At 44.1% G+C, this 18,099-nt stretch overlaps 1 protein-coding gene across 2 annotated transcripts; it reads left to right on the top strand.

Annotated features, from left to right (window-relative positions):
- Positions 1–370: 370 nt before the first annotated feature.
- gmeb2 (glucocorticoid modulatory element binding protein 2) lies at positions 371–17,423 on the top strand. Of its 2 annotated transcripts, XM_088937536.1 has the most exons (11): positions 389–484; positions 1,159–1,305; positions 3,824–3,988; positions 7,140–7,228; positions 8,731–8,861; positions 9,664–9,767; positions 12,034–12,191; positions 13,345–13,416; positions 13,615–13,752; positions 13,915–14,037; positions 15,328–17,423. In XM_088937536.1, exons 2-11 carry the CDS (start codon positions 1,196–1,198, stop codon positions 15,960–15,962), a joined length of 1,725 nt encoding a protein of 574 aa, XP_088793662.1. In that variant the 5' UTR covers positions 389–484; positions 1,159–1,195; the 3' UTR covers positions 15,963–17,423. The 2 variants fall into 2 exon arrangements, with proteins under 2 accessions (XP_088793661.1, XP_088793662.1); XM_088937535.1 differs by lacking the exon at positions 1,159–1,305 and having other exon boundaries at positions 371–484.
- Positions 17,424–18,099: the final 676 nt, after the last annotated feature.

Below are 18,099 nucleotides of genomic sequence, written 5' to 3'. Positions count from 1 at the left end.
GTTTTATAAAACAGGACCCCCTACACATCCAAGCTTTCACATTAAAAAAATCAAGAAGATTGAGCAATTACTTTTAACAATAATCACTGTTTATTTGAAGGTCTGTGGCATGTTGTGCAACAAAGAAACACCTCTGAATGGGCAGTTTTCCTCCGGTAATGGAGGGCAGTGAGTGCTGGAGCTCGACGCTACGCTGCTGCGAGGAAGCCCACGCTCGGAGGCGCTGCGGTTAGGGCGCTCCCTGTGTGACGGGCCCCGGTCGGCGCGCTGCTGTCTCGCCGCAGCCCGGCTGGAGCAGCGGCCCCCTGCGGCCGCAGAGCGGGTGACGCGGGAGGCGCAGTCTCCGCCCCCCGCGCCTGCCTGCTTTTCCACTCTGCGTCACCACTTTCTGCTTACAGGCTGCCGCACAGACGCAGCCTTTTCTCACGCTTGCCTGCCATTGAAACTCCAAAACGGGTGTTGCCTCCGTCTCCCAACCCAGAAGGTAAGAGAAGCGCTTCGTCCGAAAGCTTTTGACACTTGGTAAGGGGCTTGTCGGGGGGGAGGGGGTGGTTTCGATGGCAGAGCGTCAGGACGCACACCCGGAGATTGCCGTACGGACGATACGGCCCACCGCGCCGCCGACTCCGGAGCGTCAACGCGGCGCCCTTCGGTACGGCCTGGCGTAACCACCGCTGCGCGATCCCGGCGGCATTCGCCCTAGCAACGCGGCGGGTGCGCGCCGCGGCATAAAAGAGTGCCGCTGCGCAACCCCGATAGCATTTACCCTAGCAACTTCACGGGAGTGCGCAAAAACACGGGCGGCCGGGCTCAGTCCTTCAGTCTCCCCGAGCGTTTAATTTAACCCGATGAATTGAGGAATGCGCTCTTTTGTTCCGACGAGCTGGCTATCCCCTTCACATCCCCTGTAGCACATAACACACTGAAAAGTAAAAAAAAAAAGATGAAACGCAGCCTGTGAATCACGTTTGAACATTGTTTTTCAGCTCGGCACCAGTCCCACGTTGAAAAGCATCCCTCCCCCCACTCACAAAGGCATGATCTCTGATAGTTTTAACATTTGCTAAAACTGACTCCAGCCACGGGCTTAACGTTAACGGAATCGAGCGACGGTCAATGAGTTCGTTGCCGCCGCATCCCCTGTTTTCAAATACACAGTTTCAAGTGACCGAGTAACGGCGAGGGCTGCTGGGAAATGGAGTCGGGGGCGGAGGACGCTGTTGGTGTCGTCGGCTCTGCTGCGCGGCTGCAGCTGCTTGGTCTGACGTCACTTCCCTTGACGCTGCCCTGGCACACGGGGGGCGGGTGAGCTTTGTACCCAGCGTGGGCTCCGGGACTTGTGGGGTGGAGGAGGAGGCAGTAGGAGATCAGCGTTATCTTCATGTCTGGGTGTGCTTTTAGTAGTTATTCAGGACTACAGGCGGGCCACGCACACAACATGTGACAAATAATGTGCGGTACAGAGCTACCACCTGAATACGCCTGCCTGAATATGTTTTGCCTTCGTTCAGAGACGTTTAAAGTGGGAATTTGTTTTGGGATGTGGACCACAGTCTCTCTGTAATGTAATGGCAGCCCCACACAGAGTTCATATACACTATATGGGCTAGTGTGTAAATGTAGAAACAATAAAGAAAAGAAAATGCTTGTTTTTTTAGAGCCGCAGAAAAAAAAAACACACATTAGGCACTGTATAGTTTATTGGACTGTTTTACACAAACTCTTATAGATCCAAATACTGACAGCTGTCCATTTTTGCACAAACTGCCTGTGTATAACAGGAATATCTCTCTTTCATGCCTGTACAGTCTTATTATCTTTGTCTTTACAGTTATTAAGTGTCTTTTATTGGCATTGACAGTTCTGGGGCAGATGACAGCTTTGTGGTACCACGACCAAAGGCACACGTGTTGTCTCTCAAAAGAGAGGCCACCCCGTTCTTGTGTGTTGAAAGGGATTGAGCGCGCAGTTACAAGACAGCCCTCAGCGGCACCAGCTGTGAGCTGCCCACCTCTTTTGTGCACACGCCTGGCGTGGAGCCCTGGTGGCACATTTCAGGCAGAGTCTCAGTAGGCTTCTGCTGCTGGCGACAGGCCTCTCATCTCCAGACACCCCTGGGACCTGGCACTCTTCTAGTCCTCTTTGTTGACCTCGGGGTGGATAAATTACCCCCGGGATCAGCCAGCAGGCTAATTGTGTGCTGAAGCGGCGCCGATCTTGGCTCAGAGCTTGGCAGAAGTGCTCCGAGCTTCATTATTCTTTCCGCCTGCGGAGCTGGTCTTGTAGGGTCTGACGTCGTCTTCCTGTAAAAAATCAATACAGAAAAAAAAGGATTTATAACGGCTAATTTTTGAGATGACCTTTTATGCATGCAGACTGTTAGAATCCAATCCAGGAATCAGAGAGCTTCAGTGAGGGCGTTGAACAGAACAAGCTTTATTCAGTCGGGAGACAGGGAGATTGTACAGTGACGGAGTCCACCATCATACCAACAATTCTCAAAAATCTGAAGCAGGCACTGCAAGCACACCTTATTTGAGTCACAATAGCTCGTTCAGTTTACATGCATGCGTTCTAACGGATGTCTTTATTACTTATCGTGCCTCAGGTTTTTCCCTTCCCTGCATTTATCAGGGTGTCCTTGCCTGGGATTGTGCAGAGCTCCAGCGAATTCAAGGCCGAGAGTTTCGGCCTTCACAGCCCAAGCCTTTCAAAACGTTGCCATCTTCAAAGGCAATGTCGATTAAGTCAGTAGGCCGTATGTTGGGCGAGTCCGTTTTTTCGTTAAACAGTTTATCCATTCTCTGGAAAATAGGTCTCATAGTGACAAACCTGATTACTAGGGAGGCAGTAATGCTGTGTGAGCAAAGGCTTCCTAATCTTGCTGTTTGATATCATCACCAGGATACGTGGACAGACGTACTTAGGTCAGTGTAATAAAACCTGAGTTTGGGCTTTTAAGAAACCAGTCTATTATTACACTCCAGTGACACTGGGATGTGAGAGAACAAAGATCAACAGCCTGCACCTTGATCAGCAGATAGCAGTGGTTTGCATAATAAAAAGAAAGGGCATTGATAGACAACCAGGGAGAGATATCTACATATATTTGGCAAATGACCCCAAAAAATCTTGCAGTATTAAATTACTGAAGCTATTGTTCTTGGGGTCATGCGACAACAGAAAATATTCACTACAGATAGTAAATGATGGCCTCTTGTTAAAACGTATTCAGAGTTTCACACTTATGGTCACCCTGTGCCTGAAACAAGGTTATGCATTAATTGTCATAAGCCGCTTTTGCTATACTATACATGTTGACAAAAAAACTTCATTTTATTTCTGTTCTCCATACCTTTATTAGAAACACTGCTATGTAGCTGAACTGGTATCTCCATGATATTTTTTTTGAGTAGTTCGGTTAGATCCTACTAAATCCAAGAGAGACAAGATATGGGGTGTTTATTTGGCATAGTTCGTAGCTGCCCAAACCCCCCAGTTTGTATTGTGAGGAATGAGCCAGGGAGTAGCAGAAAGAGTGTGGCTGGGATCGCGAGACGGGTACAAGAGAGATGCACTATGGGAAATCCCGGGTGCGAGGCTTCTATACAAGGTGAGTGGAAGTATGCGAGATTAGGATCTAACCTTATTCCTGAATTCCTGTTATACCTTCTGTTATAATTAGGAACATATGCTGCAGTTAATAAAGCATATGGGGCTTTTTTCTTTGGTACCCCACAGCCCATTTCTCACAAGGCAGATCTCATTGGACACTGCTCTGTCCGAATAGGGTTGACCCTTGACCTCTGATGTCCTCCTCCAGAGTTGGCGGCGCGGCTGACAGCGGATCTCTGGCCATGGCGTCCTCCGAGGTCAGCGTGCACGTGGAGGAGGTGGTCGTCGTGACGACGCCGGACACCGCGGCCGACGGCACCGCTGTGGAGGAGGTGAAGACCATGCTGGTGACGACGGAGCTGTCCCAGCAGAGGCAAGTATCTGACGCACGCACACAGCGTGTCGCGGAACAGAGTCGTCTATTTAAGCTTGTTTTTTTACTGAACTAATATTCCCCAGTTCACGTCATTCATTGCTTAATACAGCATTGCTCAAGCAGTACGGCTCAGAATGAGTATTTGATTAATCAGAGGGAGCTTTTTTTATTGTCTGAAATAATATGGAATCTGAATGATTTTCAGTGTTGGTTACAGATTGTTTTGCCTTACAAATGTCTGTTCCTGTGGAGAACAGTAAAAGCTGATTTCTATCAATCTTGCTACTTGATTTTTTTTCTGTATTGTGCTATATATGGAAAGGCATTAAAAATGCAAGAAATGCTGTTGTTTCCGATTGTTTTTTAATGGCTTTCATTACGTACATTTCTGTACAATCTGTACCTCTGTAGGATTCACTGTTGTTGATTGTACATCAGTTGCTATTTAGCGTGCTTACTGCATTTTTCAAAAAAGTTTCTTAAAAAGCTTCTCGGGGCAGAGGGACACGAACAAGGTGCAAGGGAAATATATTGGCATTGCATAGGGACCTGAAACCCATTGATGAAGTTGTAGACTCTCATGGTGGAGCAGCACAGGTGGACTTGAAATGCCATTTCTCTCATTCAACTCTGAGAAGAATTTAAATTAATCTGTTTTTTCCTTCCAAATTCTATGGCAGAATGGCAATATTTCAAACCGAAAGAGCACTGGTGACAAGATATGTGACTACAAGTGCAATAAAAACAGCAGCATGATGATTATATCTTATTTAGTTTATACAGTATATCTTCAAATCTGTCCTTTTTTTTTCTAATAGAATACGTACCTCAAAAATGATTATGATTTAGCATATATTTTGAATTTTAATATGGTATTTCCGGGCAAGGATAGTTTACTTTAAAGAGTTACAGAGGTCGGCAAGAGCTACAAATTCAATAGATCTCTTTTAGCTAGAAAAAGTGTGATATTATCTCAGGTAAAACCTTCCACATTTTTCAAAACTCTACTTTTTTACTACTAAGAAATATTGATTGAATTCTCTTTTCCCTATATCACCTTTCAACAGTTTTGTCATTCTTAATATTAATTTTCAACAACAATAACAAACACAAAAATAAATCTTAAATGCATTGTGCTGGAGATGCCAGACATAACCCCGTGAATTGTGTTTCCCCAGAAAATACAATTCGAGTAAATGGTTAAAAACAAGACAAAGTCAATCCGACCATTTTGCTCATTCATTTGAAGTGTATTAATTGAAGAATACTAGTAGCAGGGCTTTGTCTTAAAGGGCTGTAGAGAAGCATCCACAGGCTGATTGAATTTATCAGTTTGTGTCATGCTGTTGGTGGTCATGTGCATTGTTATATGCCTTGGCAGGAGTCTGCTTTTAGATGGAACAGTCATCTGGGGTCAGTCTGTTTTCCACGGCTTTGAATATCTCAGTCACATCTGCTTACTCAAGGTTACGGGGGTCCGTCGTCTTGCACCTGCTACCTATACTGTACCAGACATGTAGACTTGTACTGTAGGAGACCTACTTTTTTTCCATATTCACCTGTATGAATGGACTGGGCTTGTTCGAGGTTAACTTGTGTTCCTCAGAGCACACACCCCTTTCACACCAGTCACTGCTGGTGTGTGCCAGCACCAGCCTTTTATTTGTGTTCTTAATCGAATCTGAGATTAATCACCATGTTTACATGGGCTTAATGTTTGCAGGTGAAAACTGCCCACTTTATTTACAAGAGAAATGGCGATCTTACAACTAGATTAGCTGTTAAATATATTTCACTGCAGGAAGCGTGACTTCTCTGGGTACCTTGTTCTCAGCTTGCACCTTTTTTCCTAGTAGATTCCTCTTTAATTTCTCCTACATCTGGTCATCAGGGCTACAGGCCATGTGTGAATTCGGAAGAGCTGATGCAAAGCACTGAAACAGTGCCATGGTCAGCATTAGAACCTTTTGATGTCTTCTATAAGGGGAGGTCTGGCGTTTTCATCAGCAGTACATTCGGTTATATAAGTGAATCAGTCTTTTTCTAGCTCATCAGCCAATCTTTACAAATGCCTACGGGTCTCAGAGTGACTCAGTGTGGTGTTGTTGATTTTTGTGCAGACTGTTACAATCAATGTAGAGTCTTGTTTTTCAACCTGCATTGTTCATAGGAATTTCTGGTTTCAAATAAATTAAATGAGGAGCTGTTAGAAGGTAATATCATGTTTTTTCTACCAAATGGCAACATGCATTTCTTTAGACTTGCGGGAGAGCAGGTGTCTTGACATTGCGATGATGCTGAAGTGCTTCTCCAGAAAGCTTTGGTGGTTGTTTTTGGTTATGAGCTTGCTGGGGATCAGAGGACAGAAAACAGCAGGGAACTACCAGTGGGCTGGGCAAAATGTGAAACAAGCCAAATGTACAGATCCTAAAATGTTCAGAAAATCAAGAAGAAACAACATTGTACTCAGAGCCTTGCAGTGTTTAGTGCAATGGCTGTGCTTTATATTTCAAAAGGTCACACTGCATTGAAAGTGTACTGTCAAACCCAAAAACATGTGTTTCAGTAAAGGTACATGGCTTCTTAGAAGACAGGTAGTATTCCATTGTCATAGGACCTCAGTGTGGTTCTACTAAGATCTTTCCTGTGAGAATTTATCTCAATACAAGAAGTAAACCATTGCTTAGCATTGTTGCCTTGCAGTGCCAGGGTCCTGGGTTCAATTCTTGGGGTGCCATCTTTAAGGAGTTTGTTTATGTGGGTTTCCTCCAGGTGCTTCATTTACTTCCTACAGTCTGAAGACATGCTGGTGGGTTAATTGGCATCTGAGAAAACTGGCCCTGGTGTGAGTTTGTGTCTGTGTGGGCCCTGCGATGAATTGGTCCAGGGCGTATCCCACCTTGTGCCCGTTGCTTCCTGGGATAGGCTCTGGCTCTCCCACATCTCTGTACTGGAATTAAGCCTCTTGACAAGATGTCGTGAACATTTTGGTGTGAGCTGTGTGTTTCAGACAGCTGCCCTGGACGTGGGGCATTAGTCCTCCTGTGGCTTCATAAGACTCATAGGCAGGGGTTTCCCTAAAGCTGTGCAATGCTTACAGCCAAGTGGTTTGTGATTTTGACCGGTCTGATTTGTCTTTGCCTGGCAGCGAAGATATCACCGAACAGAGCCTGGAAGCTCAGGCCGAGACGGGCACCTTCACCGCCACCCCTCTGCTGGAGAAAGAGGCCATGATAGGTATGTTCTGAAACACAGGCAGCCGCACAGAGAGTTACATTGCTTTGTTTTTTTTTTCATAGCACTGTTGCAGATTTGCATAACCCACACAACAAGCACTGATGCCGCATTTGACTGTGTGTTTGAGACTCACAGGAGTCAAGTGTGTGGGAGTGCTCAGACGCATCATTGCGTGATTGTGTGTTTAGGCTCACAGCTAGCGAGCGGGGCTTTTTTAGTAGCAGGAGACCAGATCACCCCATGTGAATTAATTTTCCTTAATTCAGTGCAAGAGATTTTGCTCTTTTCATTTTTCGGAAAAACAAACTTTAAACCCCCATCAACTGTCTTACACATTCTATCAATTGAATGAAAAGAAAAATGATAATTGCAATGTCTAAAATTGTGAGGGAGGTGTTTCTTAAGAAACATACGTTCTGTAGGCATAAATCTATTTTTTCCATGAGCGTTGTAAAGGCATAGGCCTAGTGAGAAATAGCTCATTACTGTATGTAGCCAATTTTGATGACTAAAAGGAAAAGAATAAACAGTTTTCAGTACGACAGGGGAATACAATACAAACCTTTTTTGAATGAGGAAGGAAACGCAAATTAAATAAAGTCTGACAATTGATTAATGCTGTTTCTTTGGCCCAACAGTTTTATTAAGTGAAAATTGTTTCATATCAAATCCGAAAACTGATTTGTCACATTTCATTTAATTAGAGACAATAGGGCTGGGCGATATGGCCAAAAACGTTATCACGATAAAAATTTCCATATCAGTCGATATCGGTTATTATCACGATAAATGTCAAATCATTATTTCTTTCAAGTTTAAAGGCAGATTTTTTCTCCTGAGTAAAAGTTGAAGAAACCAGACAGTTAATTGGTAAATTAAACAACTTTTTATTTTAAGAACACAAGAAACACTTGCCAAACAGCAGAAACATTAAACAAATCTGTTAGCTGCCCGGTCGCGCAGTATTTTGTGCTCATGCGCATATCATGCGCAAAGCATAAACATATATATCGAACATTTATCGAACTTTTGTTAAAATTATATCGAGGAAAATTATATCGCGATAATTATCGTTATCGAATTATCGCCCAGCTCTAAGAGACAATAACTAAATTATATGTTTGCAAGAAGTTTTATAAAGGACTGTATGTCCTCTGTGTCTGGTTTGAAGACCCTACACGATATGCTACTTGCTATTCTTATTTAAAATATTATTAAACACTTCCTCAAAATTAAAAGTAAATATATTATTAACTGCTTTATTTATTTCAGTGTGACTGAAGCCATTTTATTAATGTTCTTCAGTAAGAACATGCGAATTACACATCAATTAGCACATCAGTAATCCCAGCTCTTTTAATATTCCTGGTTTTATTAATCGTCACTTAAAGAGTTTTTTTATGGATCATAATGACTCTCACTGAACATTTGATTGCTGAAAGTCATGTATGTGTTCTAAAGGTATTAGTATATGGTGTTTTCTGCTTTTGAACTCTTATTAGCTGTGAAGTTATCAGAAGAAGTGGAAAATGTGGAGCCGGAAATTATCTACCCCATAACGTGTGGAGAGAGCAAGGCCAACCTCATCTGGAAGAAATTTGTTTGTCCTGGAATTAATATCAAGTGTGTGCAGGTGAGTCTGTTCTGTCCAGCTTCCAGCCAGTCAGGCTAAGAATGTGAGAGGTCTGCTGCAGAAGACTCATTGATTTCTGTGGTAATTAAATGCAAAACTAAATGTCACCGAAAATATGTTGCCCATTCTCCTGAATGCAAAGTTGGTCATTAAGCTTTTTCTTGAAAGAATGATGTATGTCATCGACTATATTTTTTCTTATTATGTGTCTTCAGGGGGGATAGGATTTGCTTGTTTCTTCAAAACTAATTCTGTGCGTATTTAAAACAGTTCAGAAGCAGCCTCATTGAAGTAGATCAATTGTTAAGAAAAATGGAAAAGGGCAAAACCGTTTCAAATGAAAAAAGGGGAAGGTAGTGAAACGCTAAATTGTCTTTAATGAGTTTCTCTGATTAACAGATTGCAGCAGTATTAACGTGAAGTTAATTTACAAGAAGTAAGAATGCATTATCAACAGCAGTGTTTCTGTTCACTTTGTATTAGCTGGCTTAATTTCCTAGCCTAATCTGAGCAGATGGCTGAGTGCTCATGTGTCTTGTGCTGCTGTGTGCTATATGGAAGTAAAGCTTGATAAAAATGATAAATAAAGATGATAAAAAAATACACAGGTCTCAAACTTACATTTCCAAAAAAGTGAAAATCCATGCTTCATTCGAATACATGAGTTTGAGCTTTGCTGTATCATGTACCCTGAAGAATGGGCTACTTTATAAGATAACCATTGTACTGCTTTCACAACAGAATTACACAACAAAGCAAGGACAATTTAATCCACATTTGTGTATATTTTGTTTTCCCCCAGTATAATGAACACCTAATCAGTCCTAAAGAGTTTGTCCATTTGGCGGGGAAGTCAACATTGAAAGACTGGAAGAGAGCGATTCGTTTGAATGGCATCATGTTAAGGTATGTTTTTTTTTTTTTTAAACGTGTGACTTTGGCTGTTATGCAAGCGCTAAATCACTTTATCGAGGAGAGAGCTGATCGGACACTTGTGCTGAGGTGATTTCACCTTTTGAAGGTCAGCTCTGGTGAAAGTCGGGAAACAGAAATGCAGAAAGAAACCAATATGCCCTGCTTATCAAGAGAACTGCACCTTGGTGCCGCGGGTATTGCCAAAAGCAAAGCCAACTCTTGTTTAGTGACTTTGGTGATGAGTCAGGTTTTCGTGTCATGTCCATGACCCTGCTGGACATCAATGAGTGCACCACAGGTGCTTTACAGGTAGTGGGGACTCCCCTGCACCACCACCAGTGTGCAGCCCCACCTGGATGATGTGACGGCAGAAATAATGCTCCAGTACTCTCACCACATAGCAGCTATCAGTGGGGAGGAGAACACAGTAAAGAAGCCAGTTCAGACACGGGGGTAACACCCCTACTCTTTTTGAGAAACGCCCTGGGATTTTTAATGACCACAGAGAGTCAGGACCTCGGCTGTATGTCTGATCCGAAGGACGGTGCCTTTTTACAGTATAGTGTTTTCCTCACTATACTGGGGCATTAGGACCCACACAGACCGCAGGGTGAGCGCCCCCTGCTGGCCCCACTAACACCTCTTCCAGCGGCAACCTTAGTTTTTCCCAGGAGGTGTCCCATCCAAGTACTGACCAGGCTCACACCTGCTGAGCTCCAGTGGGGCTGCCAGCTGTGAGCTACAGGGTGATATGGCTGCTGGCTATATCAGTCCTCATGTGACAGCGCCTCTCTTCTCTCCTGCAAGATGAGAATGTGACATCGCACTTGGTGGAGTAAGCTGGGCTGACAGATAGCATCTGCGGCCCAGAGACCCGTGAACAGGCAGGTGCTCGTCCAGAATGGGAGAGAATCCAACCAGACAGCAGCTGCAACCTGGTGCAAAGCATGCGTCACAGATATACAGCTTGTATTGCTTTCAATGGCAAACACACACACACAGACTCCCTGCTGATCAGCTCTGTTTGTGACAAATGTTAATGAGCAAAACGAGTTTACCTTAGCCATGTCCATTCAATTAAGTGTCAACTGCACCTGCTAAAGAAAGACTCATCTTCCGAACTATGACTTTTTGTGAATTTGTTGCAGCTATAAGTGATCTCTTTTGATGCTCAGTATGTACTTGTTTTAAATATTCATATTGTACCACGGGTGTAACATTTGTAAGCTGAACTTGATGGGCTGAACACTTTCTCTTTATAATGTGTTTATCGTTATTTCCCACTTGGGACTGCTTAAAGGAATGATTAGAGAGTTGGGAAGATTAAAGTGATCAATAGTTGAGTTAAACAGATGTTTGTGAAAGAAAAGAATTATTACTTCATTAAGGAGGTTTGGATAGAGCTGCCCTGGGTGATAAACCAGTTTAAGTACAATGTAAAGTACTGTGCTGGGAGATTTCCTTACTGCCTTGGCCTTGATTTCTGAAGTTGGAGCAAAACTGCTTGCTCTTTAAAAATGCAAAAGCTAAAATTATGCTTTTTTCTCTCCAATTCTTTTATAAAGTATTGTGGCAGTATAAGTTATAATATTGGTGTGGTGCGGTGGCTCTGTGGCTAAGGATCTGTGCCTGTGGCTGGAAGGTTGTCGGTTTGTATCCCACAGCCGGCAGAGGAATCCTACTCCGTTGGGCCCCTGAGCAAGGCCCTTAACCCCAACTGCTCCAGGGGTGCCGTATAAATGGCTGCCCCTGCGCTCTGACCCCAAGCGTCTCTCCCTGTCTGTGTGTCTCATGGAGAGCAAGCTGGGGTATGCTAAAAGACAAATTCCTAATACAAGAAATTGTGTATGGCCAATAAAGTGATCTTAAAATACTACTTCAGCACAATTTATTTAATCTAAATCATTGTAGGATTGCATTAATTTAGTCTGCACAAGGTGGCCTGAAAAGCATATTGTCCCTATGGAGAACATTTTATTAAAGGTTGTTTTCATTTCAAGAGTGTTTACAGAGCCTTTAAATATTTTGCAGTAATTGAACTACACTGATGTAGGTCTAAAGAGAGAACATGCCAGCATTCTGCTCTGTAGTATTGAATGTTAAAGGTGTTAATCACTCTTTCTCTGTGAATCTGTTTATGTATGAGCTGTTAGTCTATGTTAATTATAATGTCTCTGTTTTAGATCCATGTGGTTTGATTGGGGGGGGGGGTTCATTCAGGTCCTCACAAGGCTGTGACCTTTCGTCTCTAATCCAGGAAGATCATGGACTCCGGAGAGCTGGACTTCTACCAGCACGCCAAGGTCTGTTCCAACACCTGCCGCAGCACGAAAATCGACCTGGTGGGCAACAGGGCCTCCTTCAGCAGCCAGCAGTCCACCGAATTCATCCCCATCACCCCCGCGTCAGCCGACGGTACCCGACATCCAGTCGGCCGCTCCCTCCGCAAGCCGCGCCTTGACCAACCCGCTGGCCCAGTTTGAAGTGGAGCCGCGGGGCTTTGTATGGATCGATGAGGTGTCTGTGGGGGGAAAAAAATGGAGGAATGGGTCGCGTTTGTCTGGTGTCGAAAGAAACTCATGCACAGAACCGCGTTTAGAGGCTTCTATTTATCGGCTCTAATGATGTGCACGGCACCTTTTATTAATTAAAAGCTGTTATTATTTTACTGTGACTCGCACAGAGGCAAGACAGTAAGCACTCCCCGATCAGTGCGTCTAGTAAACTGAATCGGGGTAGGTGTGTGCTCAATTTGCACAGCCAAACTGCTTGAATTAGTATGCAGTGCAGCCAGAAATTTATGAGGCCTTCTGCATCAAAGCAGAAGACGTTTGCTACATTTTTTTTTATCTCTACAGATAGCATTTCAGGTTCCAGACATTTGCTGTTGTAATAATTTAGACACCACATTTGTAGTATGCATAGAGTAGAGTGTTTAGAAGAAGGGGCTTCAGGGCCTTATTGTACACATTGGCTCGAGAGGCTGTTGTGATTCTAGCTGCACGTACAGCCACCCACCAGTGCGCTGGAGCCGCCCAGTTCAAACAAACACGAGAGCGCTTCAGGGCAGTTGTGACTATAAACATGAGCCCTGTTCCGTGTGTCACACAGTTATTCAGATTTATGGACGGTGTAGGGTGGCACGGTGGTGCAGTAGTTAGCATTAATACCTCACAGCGCTGTGGCCCTGGGTTCAGCTCCGGGCCTGGGCTTCTGTCTGTGTGGAGTTTGTATGTTCTCCCTGTGTTCAAGTGAGTTTCCTCTGGGTGCTCCGGTTTCCTCCCACAGTCCAAAGACATATTGTTAGGTTAGCTGGATTCTGGGAAAACTGGCCCTGGTGCATGTCTGTGTGTGTGTCTCTCTGTGTGTTTTATGTGTGTGTCTCTATGTCTCTGTGTGTGTGAATTGGATGAGTTGGCTAGGAAATCGATGGACGGTTGGAGGGTGTAAAAATGTTCTGGTTTCAAGGCATGCACATACAAAGTACCTACATGATGTCACATCGTCCTTTTTTTAAGCTATTTGTTTTGTTTCCGTGCCTTAACCGTGCGAGAATGTGTTTTTGCAGTAAACGGCTCTCCAGCCACCTTCACAGTGGAAGCCTCAGAGGACAGTACCGAGTGGGTGACGACAATTGGAGGTCAGTGGAAGTGGCCTTATCTTGCTCTTGTTTAACTCCACTACAGCACTATAGAGGTTTACATTGTGCCTTTAGACAGGAGTGGAAGTGCTAGAGGTGGGATTTAAAGAATGTGGATGCTGTGGCCTGGTGTCAGTGGTGTTCTGCTGCAGGACTGAACCGGGAAAACCTAAAGTCTTTCTACGTCTCCATTTCTAGAGGATACGGTAGCTTTCTGGCGTGGGCTGAAGGACGCGGGGCTGCTGGAGGAGGTGATTGAAGAGTTCCAGAAGGAGGTGAAAGAAACACTGAAGGGACTACAAGACCGAATTCAGCAGCCGCCCCTACAGGTCACCGGTTAGTGCCCACAATCCAGGCCGATGCGCGACGAGACCGCAAAAACGCAGCCTCAGGCGGTTGGCCTGTGTGGCAGGAGCGAATGAGTTGTAAACCAAAATAAACCAACAGGCGGCTCTGGTTTTGTTCTGATTAACCGGTTTCGGGGCAAATGTTTTACAGATGCTGTCCTGTTGAACAATATAGTGCAAAACTTCGGCATGCTGGACCTGGTGAAGAAGGTCCTGGCAAGTCACAAGAGCCAAATGGATCGGTACAGAGAGCAGTACACGCGCAGCTTAGTAGGTGAGTGGAGAGCCCACGACAGAATAGTGGCCTGAAGCTTTACTGACTACCAGGTTCCCCAATATCTTTTCCTTCGTACAGTGAGCCTGCAGCATATACGGGCTGAAAAATTAATGAAATCTTATATTAGTGTAGATCTTATATTAGATTATTTAGACGCAAATGATTAAATCTTGGAGTTTGAAAGAGATTTTTGGGGTTATGTTTTTGTTTACTATTTAAATATCCATGCAAGTCAGATATTTCTTGGCAGCGTTGCTGTCTCTGGTCGAAAGGAGGTACACCTGTTTCTGTCCCTTTAAAAAATGACTTGGAAACTCAGTTTAAGCAGAGTGTAGTTTTTTTCTGCATTTCAAGGAAACGTATTGGTTATCCCTCAGTGCAGCAATTTCCTGCTGTTGTGAAAAGAAACAGTTTCCCACTGAGAAAGAATACTGGGCATCAGAAGAAACTTATCACCGTAGGTATGCATGCATAGAATGGTTAGAATTTTGAAGAGCGAGTAGATGTTTTTGGAAACATTGCATAAACATTTTATCCCTTGATTAACTTAGTTCCTGTTGGCACTCAACAGTAAGCTATTAAATGTCAAGCCTGATAAAAACCAAGGTAGAAAAACGCAGAAAGGAACAAATATGCCCTGTTTACCAGTGACACCAAGACACTGTTCTCTTGATATGTGTGGAGAATAACTATCCCCAGTCCACACAATGTAACCCAGAGATGGCGCATCACCAGCTTAAGAGCACACTTTTATTGGCTTGCGGGACTCCTCCAGGCTCCTGTGATGTACCACTGGTCCCTTTCCGGTGAAGCCTGGACAGTCCCGGAAACCCACCCTATTCCTCAGAGGCTCCACTTGCACGGTCACTGCAGTTCCTCTTCCTCTCCTATTGTTCCCATTTTCACTTTTCCGAAAAATGCCAGGAAGGATGGAAGGAGAGTGTTCTCCCTTTATGCCTCCAAAAAGAACTCTACATTACAAAATATCAGATCGTGCTAAGTCGGATCGCTGTTGCTTGGTGTCAGGCATGTTTACAACTGGCAAATTGTAAATTTGGCAAGACATTACACCTGAACGCAGTCCTTCAGGATTGATGAGGCGATGCAAGGGTTAAGGTCTGGGCAGGAGCATCTAGCTGCTACAGAACTCCACTCATAGTGACTGATGGCAGGCTGGCTGTTATGAGTGCCAACCTTCTTTGGATGCTCAGTATAGAAGAAATGGGCGATTGGTAAGTCACTTAGTAATCTTAGTAACTGACTGCTCCTTGCTTTTTCTTACTGCAGCTCTGGAGCAACAATGTGATGAGCACCGCAAGAGGGCCAAAGAGCTGAAGAGCAAATCTCAGCACCTGAACAACGTTTTAATGACGCTAACGCCAGTCTCGAACCCGCCGGCACCAAAGCGACCCCGGCTGACGCGCGCCACCTCAGGCCCAGCGTCTGTGGCCACCCACGTGTCCAGCCAGCCAGCGCAGATCACACTGGCCTCCGGGCTGCCCGTCACCCAGCTGACCAACCTCTCTCTGAGCAAAGTGATGTCGGCCATCCAGGGCTCCGGCATCAGCAACTCCTCCCAGCAGCCTGCCACCTTCACCACCACGAACTCGCCGCTACTGGGAGGCTACACGGTGCTGGCGTCGCCGGGCGCCACCATCCCCAACACGGTGGAGATCCAGCCCGACGCCTCCAACCTGACCGTCCTCAGCACGGCCGCCATCCAGGACGGCAGCACCATCGTCAAGGTGGTCAGCCCCTTCCAGCTGCTCACGCTGCCGGCGCTGGGCGCCACCCTCCAGAACATGGCCGCAGCGGGAGGGACCATAGTGGCCGTGCCCACGAGCACCATCGAGACGGCGGTCACGCAGACCGAAGAGACCACTGTGATCGAGGTGAAGGAGGATCACGTGGAAAAGCAGTAACAACAACAGGACTGCGGAGCTTCCTCACAAAGCACATGGCTTGGCCCGGAAGGCTATCTGGGCGTTTGTTTTAATGTGAAGTATTTCAGTGTTGTTCCTTTTTTTGCATCTTCTGAGCACAAGGCTGGAATGGAGGAAGAGCAGAGATGGACAGCCTTGGTCCTGGAGGGATGTCTGCAGTTTTCTTCTCTGCTAAGCTACAGCACCTGAGGAACTGGGAGAAGCTGTTAATGAGCTGCACGTTGGCTTAACTGGACCAGTTTCAGTCATTGAGAATGAAAACCAGCCAACACCTTGACCCTCCAGGATCAGAATTGCGCCATCCCTGACAGAAGATCTTGGAGGGGGGGGGTGGAGGGGTTGTGCTTTTCTTAACATTTTGATACCAAGGTACAGATCTCTCTCAATACATGTTACAGATCTAAAGGACCCTCATTGTTTCAAATCTCACGTGCTAAGTGTCACTAGTACATATGGCATTTGCAAGATGTTTAGCATCATCAGTTTATTCGCCTGTTCCCTCTTTCTCACATGATGAGCTGAAGTGAAACAAAATCTGGTGGATACTGTCTCAGAAGGCAACAGACTGTCAATTGTCTCAAGAGAACAGAAGCTTATGGTTTCAACAGCTGAGTTATCCTTACCTTTGAATACAGGTTAATATATATTTTTATATACAGGTATGTATAGATATGCCTCTAGTGTTCAAGCAAGCACTTTGAGTGACTCACTATAGTTTATGAACTATAATTGATTTTTTTTCTGGATAAGACTGAAAACTGTCTGAATTCAGTCACCCCTCCCCCTCGATTTATTATTTCAAGAAACGATTTTCTATCTGAAAGACAAATATACCTTAAACTACCTGTACATTTTTTGATGGAAATACAGTATATGTATATATATATCCCTCTATGTCTAGGTGGCTTACCTTTGAAGCCATCAATAAATACTTGAAACCACAAAGCACTGGTCTCAGTAATGCGTGCAGAGTAGCTGCCAGTTTTTAAACTTTCCACACAAATTGCATCCAGATTTCAGTGAGGGACTCCAGAACACATTTCACACTGACTGATTGGCTCCTGTGTTCTTTCTTTTGTGTCATTGTATTATTTTCCAAAGGCGAACCGTTTCATCGCCTTGTTTTCCTGATTTTGTTGTGTACAGTTTGCTGCCCACTTTGTCTTGTAAATAACAAAAGTTCACTGTTGTACATAATTTTTTTTAAGTGTAAATTAGTTTTATTGTACATCGCAAATAATTGACGGTAATGTAATATGCTGATATTTACATGCCTTGTAAGAAAACCTTTTGAATGCCTTAAGAAAAACATCAGCCCTTGGACTTTTGGTTTACAGTAGAGGTTTTTTGTAATAGATACCAGTTCTCATAAAGTAAAGCTTTACGCACTGATCTGAGACTGGACACTTAAGGTTTGATATTAAACATTTGTACAGTTCTTAAGACTGTTCTGATGTTTCTGTTTTTTTTTCCCTTCCATAAAATTAAAATTACAATGGTTCCATATTGAGTTATGCTTCAAGACAAAGGCTTTGAAACACATAGCTTGTAAGCTATGTAAATGTTAGCTGTGTTAAGCTGTGCTAATGAAGGTTTTTTGGAAACTCATTTTTAACATGAGAAATTCCGGGATTCCTAGTGTTAGGTTTTCTTCAGTTCAAATATCTACCTAAAGATATTTAGTGTGACTGCAACAGAAATGTGTTTTTATTTATCATACTGGTTATAATTCATTAGATAGACCACATAAGTATGCAAATAGTCCTTAAATTCAGAACATATTTTAATACATTCGGTGTGTTTTCAGCACTGAATTACATTCCACATTTTAATGTAACTACCAACTTATTCAATACACTCTGAAACATATAGAATATATATTGGTGGTAATAGTTTAAATGCATGTTAATTGCTGCTCTTAAATCTTAAATAGTGTGCAGGTTACCCTGGAATATCCAGTCTTAAATTTCCACTGATAAAACACATAACACATGGACTCAGAGCAGGTATGAAGGATAGCCAAAGAAATCCTGCACTGTGAGTATCAGGGAACCTGTTTGAACAAAATCAGAACTCAACAATCTTGACAGGACGTTCACCACCAAAAACACCTTAA

The sequence above is a fragment of the Atractosteus spatula genome, chromosome 19 (genome assembly GCF_055471065.1).
Source record: "Atractosteus spatula isolate fAtrSpa1 chromosome 19, fAtrSpa1.hap1, whole genome shotgun sequence".
Classification (NCBI taxonomy): domain Eukaryota; kingdom Metazoa; phylum Chordata; class Actinopteri; order Semionotiformes; family Lepisosteidae; genus Atractosteus; species Atractosteus spatula.
This window is presented reverse-complemented; position numbering and strand designations above follow the sequence as displayed.